Source organism: Lithobates pipiens, unplaced genomic scaffold, assembly GCF_037356315.1.
Source record: "Lithobates pipiens isolate NorthernLeopardFrog02 unplaced genomic scaffold, aLitPip1_a1.2 Scaffold_44, whole genome shotgun sequence".
Lineage (NCBI taxonomy): Eukaryota > Metazoa > Chordata > Amphibia > Anura > Ranidae > Lithobates > Lithobates pipiens.
The window spans coordinates 3,618,372-3,637,309 of record NW_027507870.1 but is presented as its reverse complement, the minus strand read 5'-3'; the positions used below and the strand labels follow the sequence as shown (position 1 = coordinate 3,637,309).

The 18,938-nt window shown below is 47.2% G+C and overlaps 1 protein-coding gene across 2 annotated transcripts in view; it reads right to left on the bottom strand.

Moving 5' to 3' along the window:
- LOC143956893 (cytosolic phospholipase A2 gamma-like) overlaps positions 1-18,938 on the bottom strand; it is a 352,634-nt gene that overhangs the window by 16,073 nt on the left and 317,623 nt on the right. For both annotated transcript variants that reach the window (XM_077467060.1, XM_077467061.1), the window contains one exon: positions 14,118-14,275. In XM_077467060.1, the coding sequence (XP_077323186.1) occupies positions 14,118-14,275 (158 nt within the window). The remainder of the gene's footprint in view (positions 1-14,117; positions 14,276-18,938) is intronic.

The window sequence follows — 18,938 nt, the reverse complement described above, 5'->3', positions numbered from 1 at the left end:
TATAAAATGTTTGTTAAAAAAAAAAAACCTTTACAATTACTTTAATTAATGAAAGCTGAAATTACTGTATGCTAAGAGGACAGGTTGGCAGCTCTAGCTGTCAAAAAAACAAACAATCTGCCAATGTTTATAAACAAAACAATTTAAGACCACAATTATACAAAGATGCGAACTAACATATTGTTACTTTTGCATCATTCTGTTCATTCATCTGCAGATCAAAGGGAACTTAGATCTGCATATGATGCCAGGTAAAGCAACTTGACAAGTAAAACAAAATGTTTAAATAATAAAATGCTCCTCTGTTTAATCCCTTATCAACCTTTAAGCTGGATACACAGCTGGATATACAATTTTCTGTAGATTTTTTCCTTTAGATTTACCAAAACCATATAATATGAGGTCAAACCTAAACACTTTCAATTTGTATCTTACACTACATACAGTAGTTGAAGGTAAATCTAAAGGAAATCTAACAATAAAAGTTTCATAGTGTGTAACCAGCTTTGGTCTCCTTCTCTCTTCAACTATTATTTGCCTGCTGATTTTTTGTTTATTTCTACTTTATTACCTATTATTATTTAACTATTTAAAAAACAAAAAAAAACACAAAATTGAAAAAAATAATAAAATAAAAACTTGACTGCGTTTGTAAATAACCAAAATCATTATTTCAAGTGTCATTTTAAACAGGACAAACTATGGTATACAATGTGTACATTTTATTTGCAGTAACACTATTATATATATACACATACTGTACACATGACCTTGATATCTTCAGTAATGACGCTGTCTATACAATGTATTCCAGCAGAAGTGACATGTTAAAAAAAAACTACAGCTAAATGACATTTTCCAGCCGGCAAAAAGTGACTATCAGATCCCCCTTAATAGAGATGGACGAACTTCCGGCCAAAAGTTTGCGAACCGCAAAGTTCGCGGCAGGCCCCATTGACTTCAATGGCAGGCAAACTTTAAAAACCTACAGGTCATATTTCCAGCCACAAAATACTTACTAGCTGTGCACACATAGTCCCACCACATGGACACTGACATAACACATGTATGAAGTGAATCTGGGATCGACAACTACAAGCATTCTTTTTTTATATGTGAAATTCTGACAATGCAGGACTCAGGAGCGCATGAAGGCAATGGAGGAGAGGAAAGGTCAGGGTAGGTTATGAAGAGGGTGCAGGAGATGATCACCAGCACCGTGATATAGAGCACTGACACCAGCACCGTGATATAGAGCACTGACACCAGCACCGTGATAGAGTGCACTGACACCAGCACCGTGATAGAGTGCACTGACACCAGCACCGTGATAGAGTGCACTGACACCAGCACCGTAATATAGAGCACTGACACCAGCACCGTGATAGAGTGCACTGCCACCAGCACCGTGATAGAGAGCACTGACACCAGCACCCTATATATTGTACACCTATATCGGTCCTTAAAAGGACCTTTGTGGACCTAGTAGTAATAGCTAGCTAGTGATTAAACTGACTGTCCCTGCTCCCCACCGCGTCCTGTCCCTACACTGACAAAATACAGCTGCAGAATCGGTAAGCAGTGCACTGAACCCTATATACTGTACTACACCTATACCAGTCCTTAAAAGGGCTTTTGTGGACCTAATAGCTAGCGATTTGTGTCACTAAAGTCTGTCCCTGCTCCACACAGCGTCCTGTCCCTAAACTGACATAAGACAGAATGTAAAATGGCCGCCAGATCAGGTCTATTTATAAGGTAGGGGAATGTCCATTGTCCATGTGCTGAAATGTCTCAATTGGCTGTCCTGTACCCCATGATGGATGTGTCATCATGGGTCAAAGTTCTTTCACACTGTAAACAGAAAGAGGGGCACCTGCCCCTTTAAGGAGTGGGCTTGTACTACAATCTGTTTGATCCACCTGGAAAGGGTGGCTGATGAGACATTCTTGGGACCAGCTACCAAGACAGTGAGTCTGACTTCCGAAAGGGAGCAATGGTAGACACATACACTTTCAGAGCCTGAATCATGTCCAGAGCTCGAAGGGCCACCTCCTTAGTGTTACATAGTTACATAGTTAGTCAGGTTGAAAAAAGACACAAGTTCATCCAGTTCAACCACAAAAAAATAAATAAAAAATAATAATATAAAAAATAAATAAAAATAATAATAACATACAAAAAAAATAATAATATCAAAGGGTGTTTCGGCCTAGGACAGAGATATGGTAACACAATGTCATCATTAATGTGAAAAGCCGAGACCACCTTCGGTAGAAAGGACAGTTGGGAATGCAACACCACCTTATTCTTTTGGATAACCAGATAAGGCGACTTGTAAGACAAGGCCGCCAGTTTTGAACCCTCTTGGCTGATGTGATGGCTGCTAGAAAGACCACTTTCTGGGAAAGAGTCAACAGGGTAAACTCCCTGATAGTTTCAAACGCTGGTTTTTGAAGCGCCGATAACACCAGGTCCAAACCCCATGGGTTTAACGGTGGACGCATCGGAGGGACTACATGAAGAACCTCCTGTACAAAGGTACTCACTAATGAGTGAGACTCTAAGGGTCGCTGAAAAAGACAGTCAAAGCTGAAGTTTGCCCCTTAATAGTGCTTAACGCCTATTTCTGGTCTACTCCTTGCTGAAGAAACAGCAGGGTCCTGGATATGGAAAAAGAGCATGGATGCCAACCTTCTCCTCACACATGGAGATGTAGGCCGTCCACGTACGATGATATATCTTCCGAGAAGAAGATTTCTGTGCTCTTAACATAGTTGGGATCACCAAATCTGACAGACCCCAGTTCCTCAACCCCTAGCTCTCAATAGCCATGCCGTTAAAGCCAGCGATGGTAAAGCCGGATGGAGAATCGGACCTTGAGACAGAAGGTCCTCTCATAATGGCAGTCGTCAGGGAGCGTCTGCCACCAGACGTACCAGGTCTGCGTACCAGGGATGCTGAGGCCAATCTGGGGCCACCAGTATTACTGGAATCCCCCCTGCGATCAGGTGTGGTAGCAACTTCAGTGGAGGAAAGGCATAGATCAGCTGGTACTGATCCCATGGAGCCACCAGCACGTCTGACACGTCTGCCCACAGATCTTTTATCCTGAACACGAACCTTGGCACCCCCGATTGAGACAGGAAGCCAGAAGATCCACGTCTGGTGTGCCCCACCTCAGGCACAGTAACCTGAATATCTCAGGATGCCATGCCCATTCTCCTGGGTCCAGCATCTGGTGACTCAGATAGTCCACTTGCCAGTTCTCCACTCCGGGAATGTAAATGGCCGACAAAACCAGTACATGTCGCTCTGTCTACCGAAGTATGTGAGCAACCTCCCGTTCTCGCGCCTGAGCTTCTTGTCCCCCCTTGGGGATTGACATATGCCACTGCAGTGGCGTTGTCTGACTGAATCCTGATCGAATGTCTTTGCAGTCACATTGACCATGTGGAGAGGCACAGCCTGATCGCTCTCAGTTCGAGCAGATTGATTGGCAACTTGGATTCTTCCGTCGACCAGAGGCCCTGCGTGTACTGAACCCCCATCACTCCACCCCAGCCGAAAAGGCTGGCGTCCGATGTGATCACTGTCCACTTTAGAAGTAGGAACGACTTTCCGGCCTGAATCACCAGGGACCTCAGCCACCAGATCAGTGATTCTCTGACTGACTGGCTCACCTGAATCTGACGATCCAGGGACAACTGAGATTTGTCCCGTTTTGACAAGATCTCCTCCTGCAGGACTCTGGTGTAGTACTGAGCAAATGGTACAGCCTCCAGGGAGGCCACCATGAGCCCCAGGGCTCGCATGTAAAAGCGAAGCGATGACCACCTGCGGTTCATCAGCAGTTTTACTGCGGATCTGAAAGTCTGCAGCTTGTCTGAAGGGAGAAAAACGCTTGCTTTCATGGAGTCTAGCAGCATGCCTAGGTACTCCAAACGCAGAGTCGGTACAATCACCGAGTTTTTTAGGTTCAACAGTCACCCAAATTCTCGCAGAATCTGCATGGTGATCGCCACATCCTCCTCTAATTCTGAGGCGGAAGATGCTCTCAGGAGGAGATCGTCTAGATATCCCACGATCAAGATCCCACGTTGCCATAGCAATGTCAAAACTGAGCCAAAACCTTGGTAAAGACTCGGGGGGCTGATGCCATACCAAAAGGTAGAGCCACAAACTAGTATTCGGCTTCCCCGACTGCAAATCGAAGAAACTTTTGCTGCCACAGACATATGGGTATGTGCAGGTACGCATCCTGGATGTCCAAGGGTGCCGGGAAGTACCCTTGATGGAGTGCGCAACTACTGGGCGAACTGATTACATTCTGAACCTCTGCACTAATAAACTGATAGAGTGCTTTTAGGTCCAAGATTGGAGGTACCCCTTCCTTCTTGGGAACTACAAACATATTTGAGTAGAAACCCTGGAAACGTTCCAATTCCGGAACCGGTACAAACCACCCTGCTACTCAGCAGGTCCCTTACTGCCCCCAAGAGGGCCTCCCGGCGAGCCGGGGATATGGGTATGCTGGAAGGGAAGAATTTGTTTGGCGACCAAGAGCGCCTGAGCAAATCACATGCCCATTGGACGGAAACCGAGGGGACCACCAGACTGCAAAACCCGGAAGGCGACCCCCCACCCAAAACATGGGTGGAGGCAAACCTTCATGCGGTAGCACTTATACTCGCAAGCTTGTTAGTCTTGCGGTTCCAGGGACGCGTTTGTCCGTCCGTGGTCGTCCTGTCGGGCTGGGGACATTATACCTAAGCTCCAGGCGGACGGAAAAGGCGTTAGTGAACGGAAAAAGAGGGCCTTTGCCTACGGCATGGCTCCTTAGCCTTCCTGGTCTTCGGGAGTAATGCACTCTTACCACCGGTGGCATGTTTACTAATGCCATCCAAAGAGGCTCCAAAGAGCCAGTCGCCAAGGAAGGGAAGATCCCTCAGCACCATAGCTGACACTGAAGCCCTAGATACACAGAGGGAGGGTATCCAGGGTCACGTCACAAACGTACTTAGGCCTTGCACTAGTTGGTCTGCTAGTTCCATGCAGACAGGAGAAGCCTGCTGCTCTCCCAATTCGCAGTGCAAAAGGTTTGCCCACTCGGTCAGTGTCTGCGACACAAGTGCAAATGCCAGTACTGGTCGCACAGCGGACCCCGCAACCCGTAAACAAGGAATGAGCTACTGCCTCTGCCTTCCTGTCCGTGGGATCCTTAAATGCAGGTGATCATGGTTACCTATTTAACCTGGATACTGGGGGTCCATGACCAGAGGAGCCGACCACTTCTTGAGAAGGCTTCCCTCAAAGGGGTAACGCGGCGCCATGTATTTGAGGACCAAAAAAGTCTGTTGCGTGTGACCCCATTCCCTGTAAGTGAACTTGTCAAAATAAGTCAGATACAGGAACACCTTAGGTGAACGTGCTGGCTTGCGGGACCCAAAAGGGACCGTTACATCAGCAGGGAGACCTGCTGGCTCCTGAATTCTCAGGGTATCAAGCACAGCTGTGATAAGTGCTCCTACAATCACTTTTTCGTGCCTGGACCCGGATAGGGACTCATCCTCACTGTCCGAATGGTCCTGGTCAGCGTCATCTAACAAGACAGAGCAGGGGTCACCAGCCTCAGCAGGGCCCGAGTCTGCGTCAGGGCTCTCCCCAGAGGACGGTGGGCAGGGCCACCTTATTTCACCCATCTTCCCACGCACCGCCTCCATCGGCCTCCATTGGCAAAGAACAAATTGAGGACCGCCATCAGGATGTCCATGGGCACTGCGCAGTCTGTAGGTGACCCGGTTGCAATTGCCTGGATTTTGAGGGAAGAAACACTAGTTTCTGAAGCCATGCTGACCCTACCATGTCTGCCACCCGAAGGGGACTTAGGACAGCGGCAGTCCCACCCTCCCTGCTGCCGCTGACTGAGGGGCTCATTCCCGCCGGACTCACCACCCTGAGGAGTTCTGCGCTGTCCATAAGTGGTGCCTGTAGTCCTTGAGTGCTCCCAAGTGCAGAGGAAACCAAAACTGTGTCGGTGGCAGCCGCTGGAATGATCGGTAAACGATCTAGAAATATGCTCAGGATTCAATAAAATGGCCGCCCAGTGTCCAGTACACAGACAGGAAACACAGGGAGAACGGCTGTGAGAGCAAATGAGCTATGCTGCTGCTAGATAACACTGACAACGTGTTCAGGCTTCCAGAAAATGGCCGCCAGTGTCCTGATAGGAAATCACTCTGAAAATGGCCGCTGAAGCCCAGCAAGCCATGCTGCCCTGCCCACACCTAAAATGGCCGCCGGCCATGCTATGAGGTGAAAAATGCACAGCGCTGCCCCAGACAACAGCAGACCCTCACAGGCACCTCCGGATAACAGAAACACAGGACCCAGGACCACCGCTATCCAGCCAGCCCCCCCATCCAGGTGAGAGCCCTCAGAGATCCCCTGTATGGGTATACACACATCACTCAGCAGTCACATGCAGAATCCCCCCCTGAGGGGGGAGGGAGGGAAGATAGGGACAGGGGAGAGAAGAGAGGGAGGTGAGGAGGCCCCTGAATCGACCTCCCAGGGAATGCCCAGCTGCTCAGCCCCACCAAGGCAGGGTGAGCCATACTTACCAGTCCTGAAGCGCTGGGAGACATTCCATGGCAGAACTACTCTCTGATCAGTACAGGGTAGACTGCTGGCCCGGCATACTGTGACGAAGACATCAGTAGCCCGGTCATATGTATGCCGCGGAGCATAAAAGCTCACCAAGCACCTCCGGAGCTGAGGTTTTGTTGTGGCCTGCCGAGCCATAGCTGTGACCTGCACACGCTTGATGGCCGGCCTGGGGAGACTACAAGGATAAGTGAACCAGCCTGTCACCCAGCCGGCTTTTGATAGAAGATCACAGGATCACTTATCTTGCTCAAAAAGCAAAGCTTCTGCATAAAAAAAAACACAGACCTATGGGCCCGCAGGGTTCCTAGGTCTTTCTCCTTCACTAGGCAAAATAAAACTGAGGTCTGCTGGCAGACAGGAGGGTTGATACCTAAGGGACCATACCCTGGGCGGAACTGAGAGTTTTGAGTGTTGTATTACAACTTTTTGCCTAGTATTCTCCTAGAGGTGAGGTATACTACCCAATGGCAAGGAGAGGAGCTGTGTCGGCCGGTGAATATAAGAGAAAAAACATCCCACCTGTGATTAAATACCACCAAAAGAAAGCTCTGTATGTGGGGAAAAAAATTCTAAAATGTCATTTGGGTACAGTGTTATATGACCGCGCAATTGTCATTCAAAGTGCTTCAGCGCTGAAAGCTGAAAATTGGTCTGGGCAGGAGGGGGGTTTAAGTGCCCAGTAAGCAGGTGGTTAAATATTGTGCCTGGGGAGTGTCTATAGTATGCCTGTAAAGTGGCGCATCTTTCCTGTGTTTAGAACAATACCACAACAAAATTATATTTCTAAAGGAAAAATTGTAATTTAACCCTTTCATGACGGCGATTGTTGCAATATTTTATGTCACACGGTATTTGCGCAGCAGTGTTTTAAACGCAACTTTTTGGGAAAAGGGACATTTTCATGAATTAAAAAAAAACGAAACAGTAAAATTAGCCCAATTTTTTTGCATAATGTGAAAGTTAATGTTACGCCGAGTAAATAGACACCAAACATAATTTATAATTGCACACACTCGTGGATTGACGACAAAGTACGGTACCTAAAAATCTCAATAGGTGACGCTATAAAAATTTTTTTTACGGTTACCAGGTTAGCGTTACAGAGGAGGTCTAGTGCTAGAATTATTGCTCTCGCTCTGACGATCGCGGCGATACCTCCCATGTGTGATTTGAACACCGTTTACATACGCGGGCGCGACTTCCGTATGCGTTTTCTTTGCTTCGCGAGCTCGCGGGGACGGCAATCGCTTTAATTTTTTTTTTTTATTTCATTTATTTTAAAATTAATATATATTTTTTTTTTATTTGATCACTTTTATTGCTGTCACAAGGAATGTAAACATCTCTTGTGACAGCAATAGGTGGTGACAGGTATTCTTTATGGAGGGATCGGGGGTCTAAAAGACCCCCGATCCCTCCTTTACACTTCAATATATTCAGATCGCCAAAAACGGCAATTCTGAATACAGTATATTTCTTTTAAAACCGGCGCCATTGGCAGCCGAGTAAACGGGAAGTGACATCATGACTGTTTACTCCCCAGCACCCGGAGGTATCGGAGCTTGAATCAGTGCCCCCGATTGAGCGGGAGCATCGGTAACAGCGGCAGGAGGCGGCGGGAGAGGGGGACGTCCCCTCCCGCTCCTCCGGCATAACAGCCGAGCGGCTTTTAGCCGCTTCGGTTGTTATGGCTGGATAGCCAATCGCCCGCTGTAAAAAACGGTATGAATATTAAGGCGAACCCTGCACCAAACTGTAAAAAAAATATTGCGTGGGGGTCCCCTAAAATCTATACCAGACCCTTCAGGCCTGGTATGGATTTTAAGGGGAATCGTTCACCAATTTTTTTTTTTTAAATGGTGTGGGGGTCCCCCCAAAATCCACACCAGACCCTTATCTGAACATGCAACCTGGCAGGCCACAGGAAAGGGGGGGACAAGAGAGCGCCCCCCTCCTGAACCGTACCAGGCCACATGTCAACATGGAGAGGGTGCTTTGGGCCTCCCAATGCACCTTGTCCCCATGTTGATGGGGACAAGGGCCTCATCCCAACAACCCTTGCCCGGAGGTTGTGGGGGTCTGCAGGAGGGGGGCTTATCGGAATCTAGAAGCCATCTTTAACAAGGAGACTCCCAGATCCTGCCCCCCCCATGTGAATTGGTAACGGGTACATTGTACCCCTACCATTTCACAAAAAAAGTGTAAAAATTGTAAAAATGACAAGAGACAGTTTGGGACAGGTCCTTTATTAAAAAAATAAAGATATTCCGCAATGTAACTTCATCAATCACGCCTCCCGACGGAACAACTTTGCCTCAATGGGAGGCTCCCACTGACTGCAAGCTTTTCACTTTGACAGCTGTTATATAGCTAAGGGTGGGGCCACTCAATGATGTAAATGGTGTCTCCGCCCCCTCAGATGCCCATCTGAAATTTTTATCTTTTTTTAGACAGAAAGAGCTTTCTTTTGCTTCTTTACTTAATTTTTCTTCTTTACTTAGGAGTGCTGATGAGACAGCACCGATGGGCACTGCTGAGGCTCCATTGATGGGCACTGCTGAGGCTCCACTGATGGGCACTGATAGGCTGCATTGATGGACACTGATGAGGCTCCATTGATGGGCATTGATGAGGCTCAATTGATGGGCGTTGATGAGGCTGCACTGATGTGCGCTGATGAGGCTCCATTGATGGCATTGATGAGACTCCATTGATGGCATTGATCAGGCTCCATTGATGGGCATTGATGAGGCTGCACTGATGTGCTCTGATGAGGCTCCATTGATGGCATTGATGAGGCTCCATTGATGGGCACTGCTGGGGATGCACTAATGAGAACTGATCGGCTGCACTGATGGGCACTGATGAGGCTACATTGATGGGCACTAATGAGGTGGCACCAGGGGCGGCCTGACAACTCATGGGGCCCCCGGGCAATAGGAGATTATGGGGCCCCCAGGCAATCAGAGATTATGGGGCCACACAGTAGACACAAACACACACACACAGCATGCAATCACACAGTATACACAGACATGTTTCTATTGGCTGAGAAGGTACTGCAGAGGTGGAGCAACTATAATCTCAGGATTTTTAGACCAACTGTCCCTGGTTTTACTGAGGCTGGCAACCCTGATGGGGCCCCCTAGTGGCATGGGGTCCTCGGGCAGTGCCCGAGTGGCCCATTGGTCAGTCCGTCCCTGCATGGGGACATGGTCCTTTGAGGGGTCACAGACCCCCAAAGCATCCTCCCAATGTTGAGAGCATGTGGCCTGGTACGGTTCAGGAGGGGGGCGCTCTCTCGTCCCCCCTCTTTTCCTGGCCTGCCAGGTTGCGTGCTCGGATAAAGGGTCTGGTATGGATTCTTAAGGGGACCCCACGTCAATTTTTTTTTAAATTTGATGCGGGGTTCCCCTTAATATCTATACCAGACCTGAAGGGTCTGGTATGGATATTTAGGGGGACCCCCACGTCAATTTTTTTTTAAATTGGTTTGGTATGGATATATATATATATATTTTTTTTTATCAATGACTTTCAATGAGTGTTCTCTGTATTACGGCAGCCGACAATTCATTATAGCCGCGAGTGATTTTAAAAGACTTTTTTTCCTGCAGAAATTACACTTTGTGCAGGGACAGTTCTAAGCACCAGAAACATGCGCCCCTTCACAGGCATAGTATAGACTCCCCACAGGTACGAAATTTAACCACTTGGGATCCGCGCTATTGCCAAATGACGGCATTAGCGCGGACCTACTTTTCCGGGACGCCGTCAATAGACGCCGTCCCGTGCACGAGCGGCCTGCTCTGTGATCGGCGCTCTGTGATCGGCGAGTCCATGAGACTCGCCTGATCACCGATCCGTGCAAGGGGTCGATCCCGACCCCTTATCACGTGATCAGCTGTCAGCCAATGACAGCTGATCATGTGATAGAACGGAGGCGGTAATCGGCTATTATTCCTCCTCGCGCTGACAGCGCGAGGAGAAAAAAAAAAAGCCCATCACCGGCGGCCGTGATCGGGACATTAGTCCCGATCACGGCCAGCAATACAAGCGATCACCTGCCCCCTGCCAGTGCCCACCTGCCCCCTGCAGTGCCATTGTGAATTAAAGTAAGTGCCCCCCGTCAGTGCCACCCAGCAGTGCCCACAGTGCCACCCACAGTGCCACCCACAGTGCCACCCACAGTGCCACCCAGCAGTGCCACCCACAGTGCCACCCACAGTGCCCACAATCTGCCTCAAAGGTGCTGCACCCCAGTGCCGCCCATCAGTGCCCAGCAGTGCCGCCCATCAGTGCCCAGCAGTGCCGCCCATCAGTGCCCAGCAGTGCCACCTATCAGAGCCACCTATCAGTGCCACCTATCAGTGCCCATCAGTCCCATCTATCAGTGGTACCTATCAGTGCCCATCCGTGCCACCCATCCGTGCCACTTATCCGTGCCACCCATCCGTGCCATCTTATCTGTGCCCATCTTTGCCCATCAGTGCCGCCTTATCTGTGCCCATCGGTGCCGCCTTATCTGTGCCTATTAGTGCCACCTTAACTATGCCTATCATTGTCCACCAGTGCAGCCTATCAGTGCCCACCAATGCAGCCTATCAGTGCCCACCAATGCAGCCCATCAGTGCCCACCAATGCAGCCTATCAGTGCCGCCTAATCAGCGCACTTCAATGAAGGAGAAAAATGACCCGTTTGCAAAATTTTATAACAAACTATTAAAACATGATTTTTTTTTTTTTTGCATCTTTTTTTGTTTGTTTAGCAAAAAATAAAACTCCGAGCTGTGACTAAATACCACCAAAAGAAAGCTCTATTTGTGGGAAAAAAATGATAAAAATTTCATTTGGGTACAGTGTTGTATGCCCGCGCAATTGTCATTCAAAGTGCATCAGCGCTGAAAGCTGAAAATTGGTCTGGGACTGAGGGGGGTTTACGTGCCCAGTAAGCAAGTGGTTAAAGGAATATTACACTTTTATTGTTTCAATTTAATCATTATTAAAATCACTGCTCCCGAAAAAACTGCCATTTTTAAAACTTTTTTTTTGCATTGATACATGTCCCCTGGGGCAGGACCCGGGTCCCCAAACACTTTTTAGGACAGTAACTTGCATATTAGCCTTTAAAATGAGCACTTTAGATTGTGAACGTTCGAGTCCCATAGACTTTAATAGGGTTCTAAAGTTCACACAAAGTTTAGGTCTGTTCGCAGGTTCTGGTGCGAACCGAACCGGGGGGGTGTTCGGCTCATCCTTAGTGGCCACCATTATTTTCCAGCACTGCCTTAACCCTCTTGGGCATGGAGTTCACTAGAGGTTCACAGCTGGCCACCGGAGTCCTCTTCCTCTCCTCCATGACGACATCACGGAGTTTGTGGAATGAACAATGAATGGTCAATGATCTGTAGCCCCCAGTGCCAGAAGCACTAATGCAGCCTCAGACCATGACACTTCCACCACCATGCTTGACTTTTGGCAAGACACACTTGTCTTTGTCCTCCTCACCTGGTTGCCCCCACACACGCTTGTCACCATCTGAACCAAATAAGTTTATCTTGGTCTCATCAGACCACAGGACATGATTCCAGTAATCCATGTCCTTAGTCTGCTTGTCTTCAGCAAACTGTTTCTTGTACATCATCTTTAAAAGAGGCTTCCTTCAAGGACAACAGCCATGCAGACCAATTTGATGCAGTGTGCGGCATATGGTCTAAGCAATGACAGGCTGACCCCCACCCTTTCAACCTCTGCAGCAATGTTGGCAGCACTCAAAGGTCTATTTCCCAAAGACAACCTCTGGATATGACGCTGAGCATGTGACCTCAACTTCTTTGGTCGGACATGGTGAGACCTGTTCTGAGTGAAATCTGTCCTGTTAAACTTCTGTATGGTCTTGCCCACCGTGCTGCAACTCAGTTTCAGGGTCTTGACAATCTTCTTATAGCCTAGGCCATCTTTACATAGAGCAGTGGTTCTCAACCTTGGGGTCAGGACCCCCTCGGGGCTCGAATGATGACTTGCCAGGAGCCACCAAATCCTGGGCTGTTCCTGAAGCCCGCACCACTCTCCCACCATTTTCGCGGCCACCCAGCTGTGATGTTCCTGGAGCCCATGGCTGCCCACTCAACCTCTTCACAGCTGCCCATTCAGTTCACGGCATGGCTGGGGGGCATAAACTAGAGGTCAGCTGACTGGTGAGGAATGTGAAGTGGGAGGGGCTGGAGGAGACCCTATCTCCTGATTTCGACATAGGTGTCACTGCTGCAAGACACCACAAAGTCAGAGACACAGTGAGTAACACTACCTGTGATGAGAGTTGCCATTAAAAGTCCCCACTACAGTTCTCAGATCAGCAGATGACCTTGATCAAGAGCACCTAAGTTGGCTGATCAGAACTCCCACTAGCACTGCCACTGATCCCATCCCCCACCAGCACTGCCACTGATCCAACCCCCCATCAGCACTGCTACTCACCCCACCCCCCTCCAGCACTGCCACTCATCCCATTCCCCCCACAAAGGAGTAAGAGAAGGAATAAAAAATAGAGAATACATGGAAGGGAGAGAAAAAGAGGGGGAGGAACAAAGAAGGGAGAGAAAGAATAAGAGAAAGAACAAGAAAGATGGCTAGAGAGAGGGATGGGGAAAAAAAACAAGAAATTGGGATAGAGAGAGATAAAAGGGAAAGAAAGGAGAACAAGAAGAAAGAGTGATACGTCATAAAATGTACCATAAGGGGTTTTAATACTGTACGAGTGGAAGGGACTCAGGGAGCACTAAATGTCCGTGGGTTAGGGGTGCAAATTACTTGTCTTGCCTTGTGTGCTGACAACCCAAGCTACGAAAATAATTTTACTGTTAGGGGTCCCCACAACTTGGGACATTTTATCAAGGAGTCACGGCACTAGAAAGCTTAAGAACCACTGATGTAGAGAAACAATTATTTTTTTCAGATCCTCAAAGAGTTCTTTGCCATGAGTTGCCATGTTGGATTTCCAGCGACCAATATGAGAGAGTGAGAGCGATAACACCAAATTAAACACAGCTGCTCCCCATTCACACCTGAGACCTTGTGACGCTAATGAGTCACATGGCACTGGGTGGGAAAATTGATAATTTGGCCAAATTTGGACATTTTCACTTAGGGGTGTACTCACTTTTGCTGGCAGTGGTTTAGAAATTGATGGCTGTGTGTTGAGTTATTTTGAGGGGACATCAAATTTACACTGTTATACAAGCTGTACACTCACTACTTTACATTGTAGCCAAGTGTTGTCACATGAAAAGAGAGAAGAACATATTTACAAATATGTGACTGAGGGGTGTACTAACTTTGTGAAATAATAGCTCGGCTCCTTTCCCACAATTATTTAATGATTTGTGTTTTTCAATACATTTATATCTGCTGTTGGCAAGTTGCATTGAATGACCATAAAATGCGATTACCTCAAATGGATCTCCTGAACTGAAGTCAAAAGACAAAATCAGATCTACTTTGCGATGAGGACGTAACATTAAGGGGTACGGAGTATTAATTTCCAATCCGGCATCGATCAGATCGATTTGCGGTTTATCGGAGAGGTCGCAGCCTTCCGGGATTTTATCTACAAAATAAATCAATAAAAATAATTATATTATCCTCTGAAATTCTCAAACCATTAACAATTAGGCCGCGTACACACGGGCGGACTGTTCGCCCAACCTTGTCCGCTGAACAGTGTTTGGGCGGACAGTCCGCTCGTGTGTGGGCTTTCAGCGGACAGTTTCAGCGGACAGTTTGACGAACAGGGTTTTACGGAATTTCCGAAAAACTGTCCGCTGAAACCTTGTTTCAGCGAACAGTCCGCTCGTGTGTAGGCTTGTTCGTCAAACTAAGTTCCGCGCATGCTCAGAAAGGATTTACACGCCGAAAGTTATAATGCAGTGTATAGGACGTCGTATTTTTCGTCCCGTCGTACGTGCCGTTCACGTCATCGCGCACGGTTTCAGCAAACTGTTCGTCCGTCGTGTGTGGCCATGTCCGTCCATGCTAATTTTGAGCGGACTGTTTGCCGAAACTGTTTGACGGACAAAGTTGGGCGAACAGTCCGCGCGTGTGTACGCGGCCTTACACTACCGAAGGCACAGAAGGATCCTGGTACTAGTTTTTGCCATATTTATTTGGTGAATAAAGACCTGGAAATGTATGCTAAACTACAAGTTACTAGGCTGGTGGACATACTACCTTCCATCATTCATTTAGCCCAATCGGGATTTACGAAAAGGTCATCAGTCGCCAGACGCTACTAGGTGGCTGATTAATGTCATACATCTAGCCCAGGGGTCTACAAACTTTCTAAACAAAGGGCCGGTTTACTGTCCTTCAGACTTTAAGGGAGCCGGACCGCAGCCATCAGGAGTACAACATCCCCCACCATTGTGCCCCATCCTTAGTGTCATTGTGCCTCATGATTGGGAGAAATTCTGCCCCATCATTGGTATCATTGGGCTCCATTATTGGTGTCATTGGGAGGAATTGTGTCCTTCACTTGTGCTAATGAATAAAATAGCTCCCCCAAGGGCTGGATAAAAGCAAGCAAAGGGCTGCATCTGGCCCCTGGGCTGTAGTTTGGAGACCACTGATCTAGCCAACAAGGAGAGAAAGCCTTCTCTGCTCCTGGCTTTGGATACAGAGAAGCTGTTTGACAAAATACACTGGAAGTACCTAACTCAGGTCCTTGCTAGGTTTGGGTAACAGGCCCAATCCACTCAGTAATTATGGAACTGTACACAAACCCCGTCTGCTCAGGTGTATATATATGGTTTGCTATCAACCCCATTCAATATATTTAATGGCACCCTCCGGGGGTGTCTTCCCACTTATTCCTTAACTTACTAATGGAACCTAATGGCGCGTACACGCGATCGAATTGTCCGGCGTACTTAGTCCGCCGAAACGCATTTCAGCGGACAATTCGATCGTGTGTGGGCTTCAGCTGGACTTTCTCAGCATTAAGTCCGGCGGACTTAGAAAGTATTTTTGCAGTCCAATCTTTCCGCCGGACTTGGGTTTCAGCGGACAATACGTTCGTCTTTCCGGCAGACTAAGAATGACGCATGCTCAGAAGCAAGTACGAAAAAGGAAGCTATTGGCTACTGGCTATTGAACTTCCTTTTTTCTAGTCCCGTCGTACGTGCTGTACGTCATCGCGCTAGCAAACGCTGGACTTTCTGTGTGTCCGTGTGTGGCCAAGTCCGTTCGGTAGAAAGTCCGCTGGACTATCCGCCCGGATTGTTTGCCGGAACTAAGTACGCCGGACAATTCAATCGTGTGTACGCGGCATAAGGCTACATTTATCGCATCCTCGGATAAAGGGGTTCAAGCTGGGAAATACAAACGCATACTGTTCGCCTTTTTACAGACGATTTCATTCTGATGCTTACAGAGGTGGAGACTTCCCTAGCTTCCATGAACCAGGCTTTGCAACTTTTTGACAGAATGTCTTACTATAAAATGAAAGAGAAAAAAAATAAAAAATCATTTACCAATAACAATGAAATGGTCCTCCAACAACAATTGCCTATGTATGGAAGGATAGTGGAATTTCTTACTTAGGTATCAAACTCACTCCTAAGGCAGCAGACCTTACCAAAGAAAACTATACTCCCTTCCTTCATACCTTCCGCTCTATATTAGATACAGTGCCTTGAAAAAGTTTTCATACCCCTTGAAATTTTCCACATTTTGTCATGTTACAACCAAAAACGTAAATATGTATTTTATTGGGATTTTATATGATAGACCAACACAAAGTGGCCACATAATTGTAAAGTGGAAGGAAAGTAATAAATGGTTTTCAATTTTAAAAAAAATAAAAATATGTGAAAAGTGTGGGAGGGCATTTGTATGGCGCCCCCCGGAGTCAATACTTTGTAGAACCCCCTTTCTCTGCATTTAAAGCTGTAAGTCTTTTTGGGGATATCTCTACCAGCTTTGCACATCTAGAGAGGGACATTTTTGTAGATTCTTGATTGCAAAAATATCTCAAGCTCTGTCAGATTGGATGGAGAGCGTCTGTGAACAGCAATTTTTAAGTCTTGCCACAGATTTTCAATTGGATTTAGGTCTGGACTTTGACTGGGCCAGTCTAACACATGAATGCGCTTTGATCTAAACCAGTGATGGCGAACCTTGGCACCCCAGATGTTTTGGAACTACATTTCCCATGATGCTCCACTACACTACAGAGTGCATGAGCATCACATAAAATGTAGTTCCAAAACATCTGGGGTGCCAAGGTTTGCCATCACTGATGTAAACCATTCCATTGTAGCTCTGGCTGGATGTTTCGGGTCGTTGTCCTGCTGGATGGTGAACCTCCGCCCCGGTCTCCAGTCTTTTGCAGACTCTAATGCCGCGTACACACTGCCAGACTTTGACAACAAAGGTCCAACGGAACGAATCTGTCGGACAATTCGACCGTGTGTGGGGCTTCATCGGACCTTTGCTGTCAAAAAAACTGATGAACTTTAGATTTAGAACATGTTTCAAATCTTTCCAATGGACTCGAGTCCGCTCTAAAAATCAGTTTGTCTGTATGCTAGTCCGACGGATGAAAACCGACGCTAGGGCAGCTATTGGCTACTGACTATGAACTTCCTTATTCTAGTCCAGTCATACATCATCAGGGTCAAATCTGTCGGCCTTTGGTGTGATTGTGTGTATACAAGTCCGATTTGATGGAAGTCTGTCGAAACTCAGTTGAAAAGTCAGACGGAATTCAGCCCATCGAAAAGTCCAGTCGTGTGTACGCGGCATAACAGGGTTCTTTCTAAGATTGTCCTATATTTGGCGCCATCCATCTTCCCATCAACTCTGAGCAACTTCCCTGTCCCTGCTGAAAAAAAGTATCCCCACCACATGATGCTGCCACCACCATGTTTCACGGTGGGGATGCTGTGTTCAGGGGGATGTGCACCGTTAGTTTTCCGCCAAACACATAACACTTTGCTTTTAGGCCAAAAAGTTCAGTTTTCGTCTCATCTGACCAGATCACCTTCTTCCACCTTTGCTGTGTCCCCCACATGGTTTCTCACAAACTGCAAATGGGACTTCTTATGTCTTTCAGCAATGGCTTTCTTCTCACCACTCTTCTATAAAGGGCAGATATGTGGAGTGCACAATTAATAGTTGTCCTGTGGACAGATTCTCCCCCCGAGCTGTGGATCTCTGCAGCTCCTCCAGAGTTATCTCTTGGCTGCTTCTCTGATAAATGCTGCTCTCCTTGCCCGGCCGGTCAGTTTAGGTGGACGGCCATGTCTTGGTAGGTTTGCCGTTGTGCCATACTCTATTTTTGGATGATGGCTTGAACAGAGCTCTGTGAGATGTTCAAAGCTTGAGATACTATTTTATAACCTAACCCTGCTTTATACTTCTCCGCAACTTTATCCCCGACCTGTCTGGTGTGTTCCTTGGTCTTCATGATGCTCTTTGTTTACTAAGGTTCTCTAACAAACCTTTGAGGGTTCACAGAACAGCTGTGTTTATACTGAGATTAAATTAAATTGCATAGGTGGACTCTATTTACCGTACAATACTAGATTTTAGTTAGGGGTATCAGAGTAAAGGGGGATAAATACAAATACCCCTCCATACTTTTCACATATTTATTTGTAAATTTTAAAAACATTTATCGTTTTCCTTCCACTTCACAATTATGTGCCACTGTGTTGGTCTATCACATAAAATCCCAATAAAATACATTTACATTTTTGGTTGTAACATGACAAAAAGTGGAACATTTCAAGGGGTATGAATACTTTTTCAAGGCACTGTAAAGTGGCCCAAAATAAACTATCATGGTCTGGACGCCTAGCAGCCTAAAAATTGAATTTACTTCCACAATTGTTATATTTGTTCATAATGTTACCTATTCCTGTACCGATCTCTTTTCATCCTTACAATCTACTTTAAATAAATATCTCTGGCAGGGAAAGAAGGCCTGCTGTGCATTTAGTAGACTTATTACATTTAGACAGGCAGGAGGAGTATCACCTCTGTACACTGGTCCAACCACAGCTCACCTCTGCCCCCCCCCCCCCCTCCATCCACAGCTCAACTCTGCACCCTCCTCCATCCACAGCTCACCTCTGTCCCCCACTCCATTCACAGCTCAATTCTGCCCCCCCTCCATCCACAAATCACCTCTGTACACCCTCCATCCACAGCTCACCTCTGTCCCCCCTCCATCCACGGCTCACCTCTGTCCCCCCTCCATCCACAGCTCA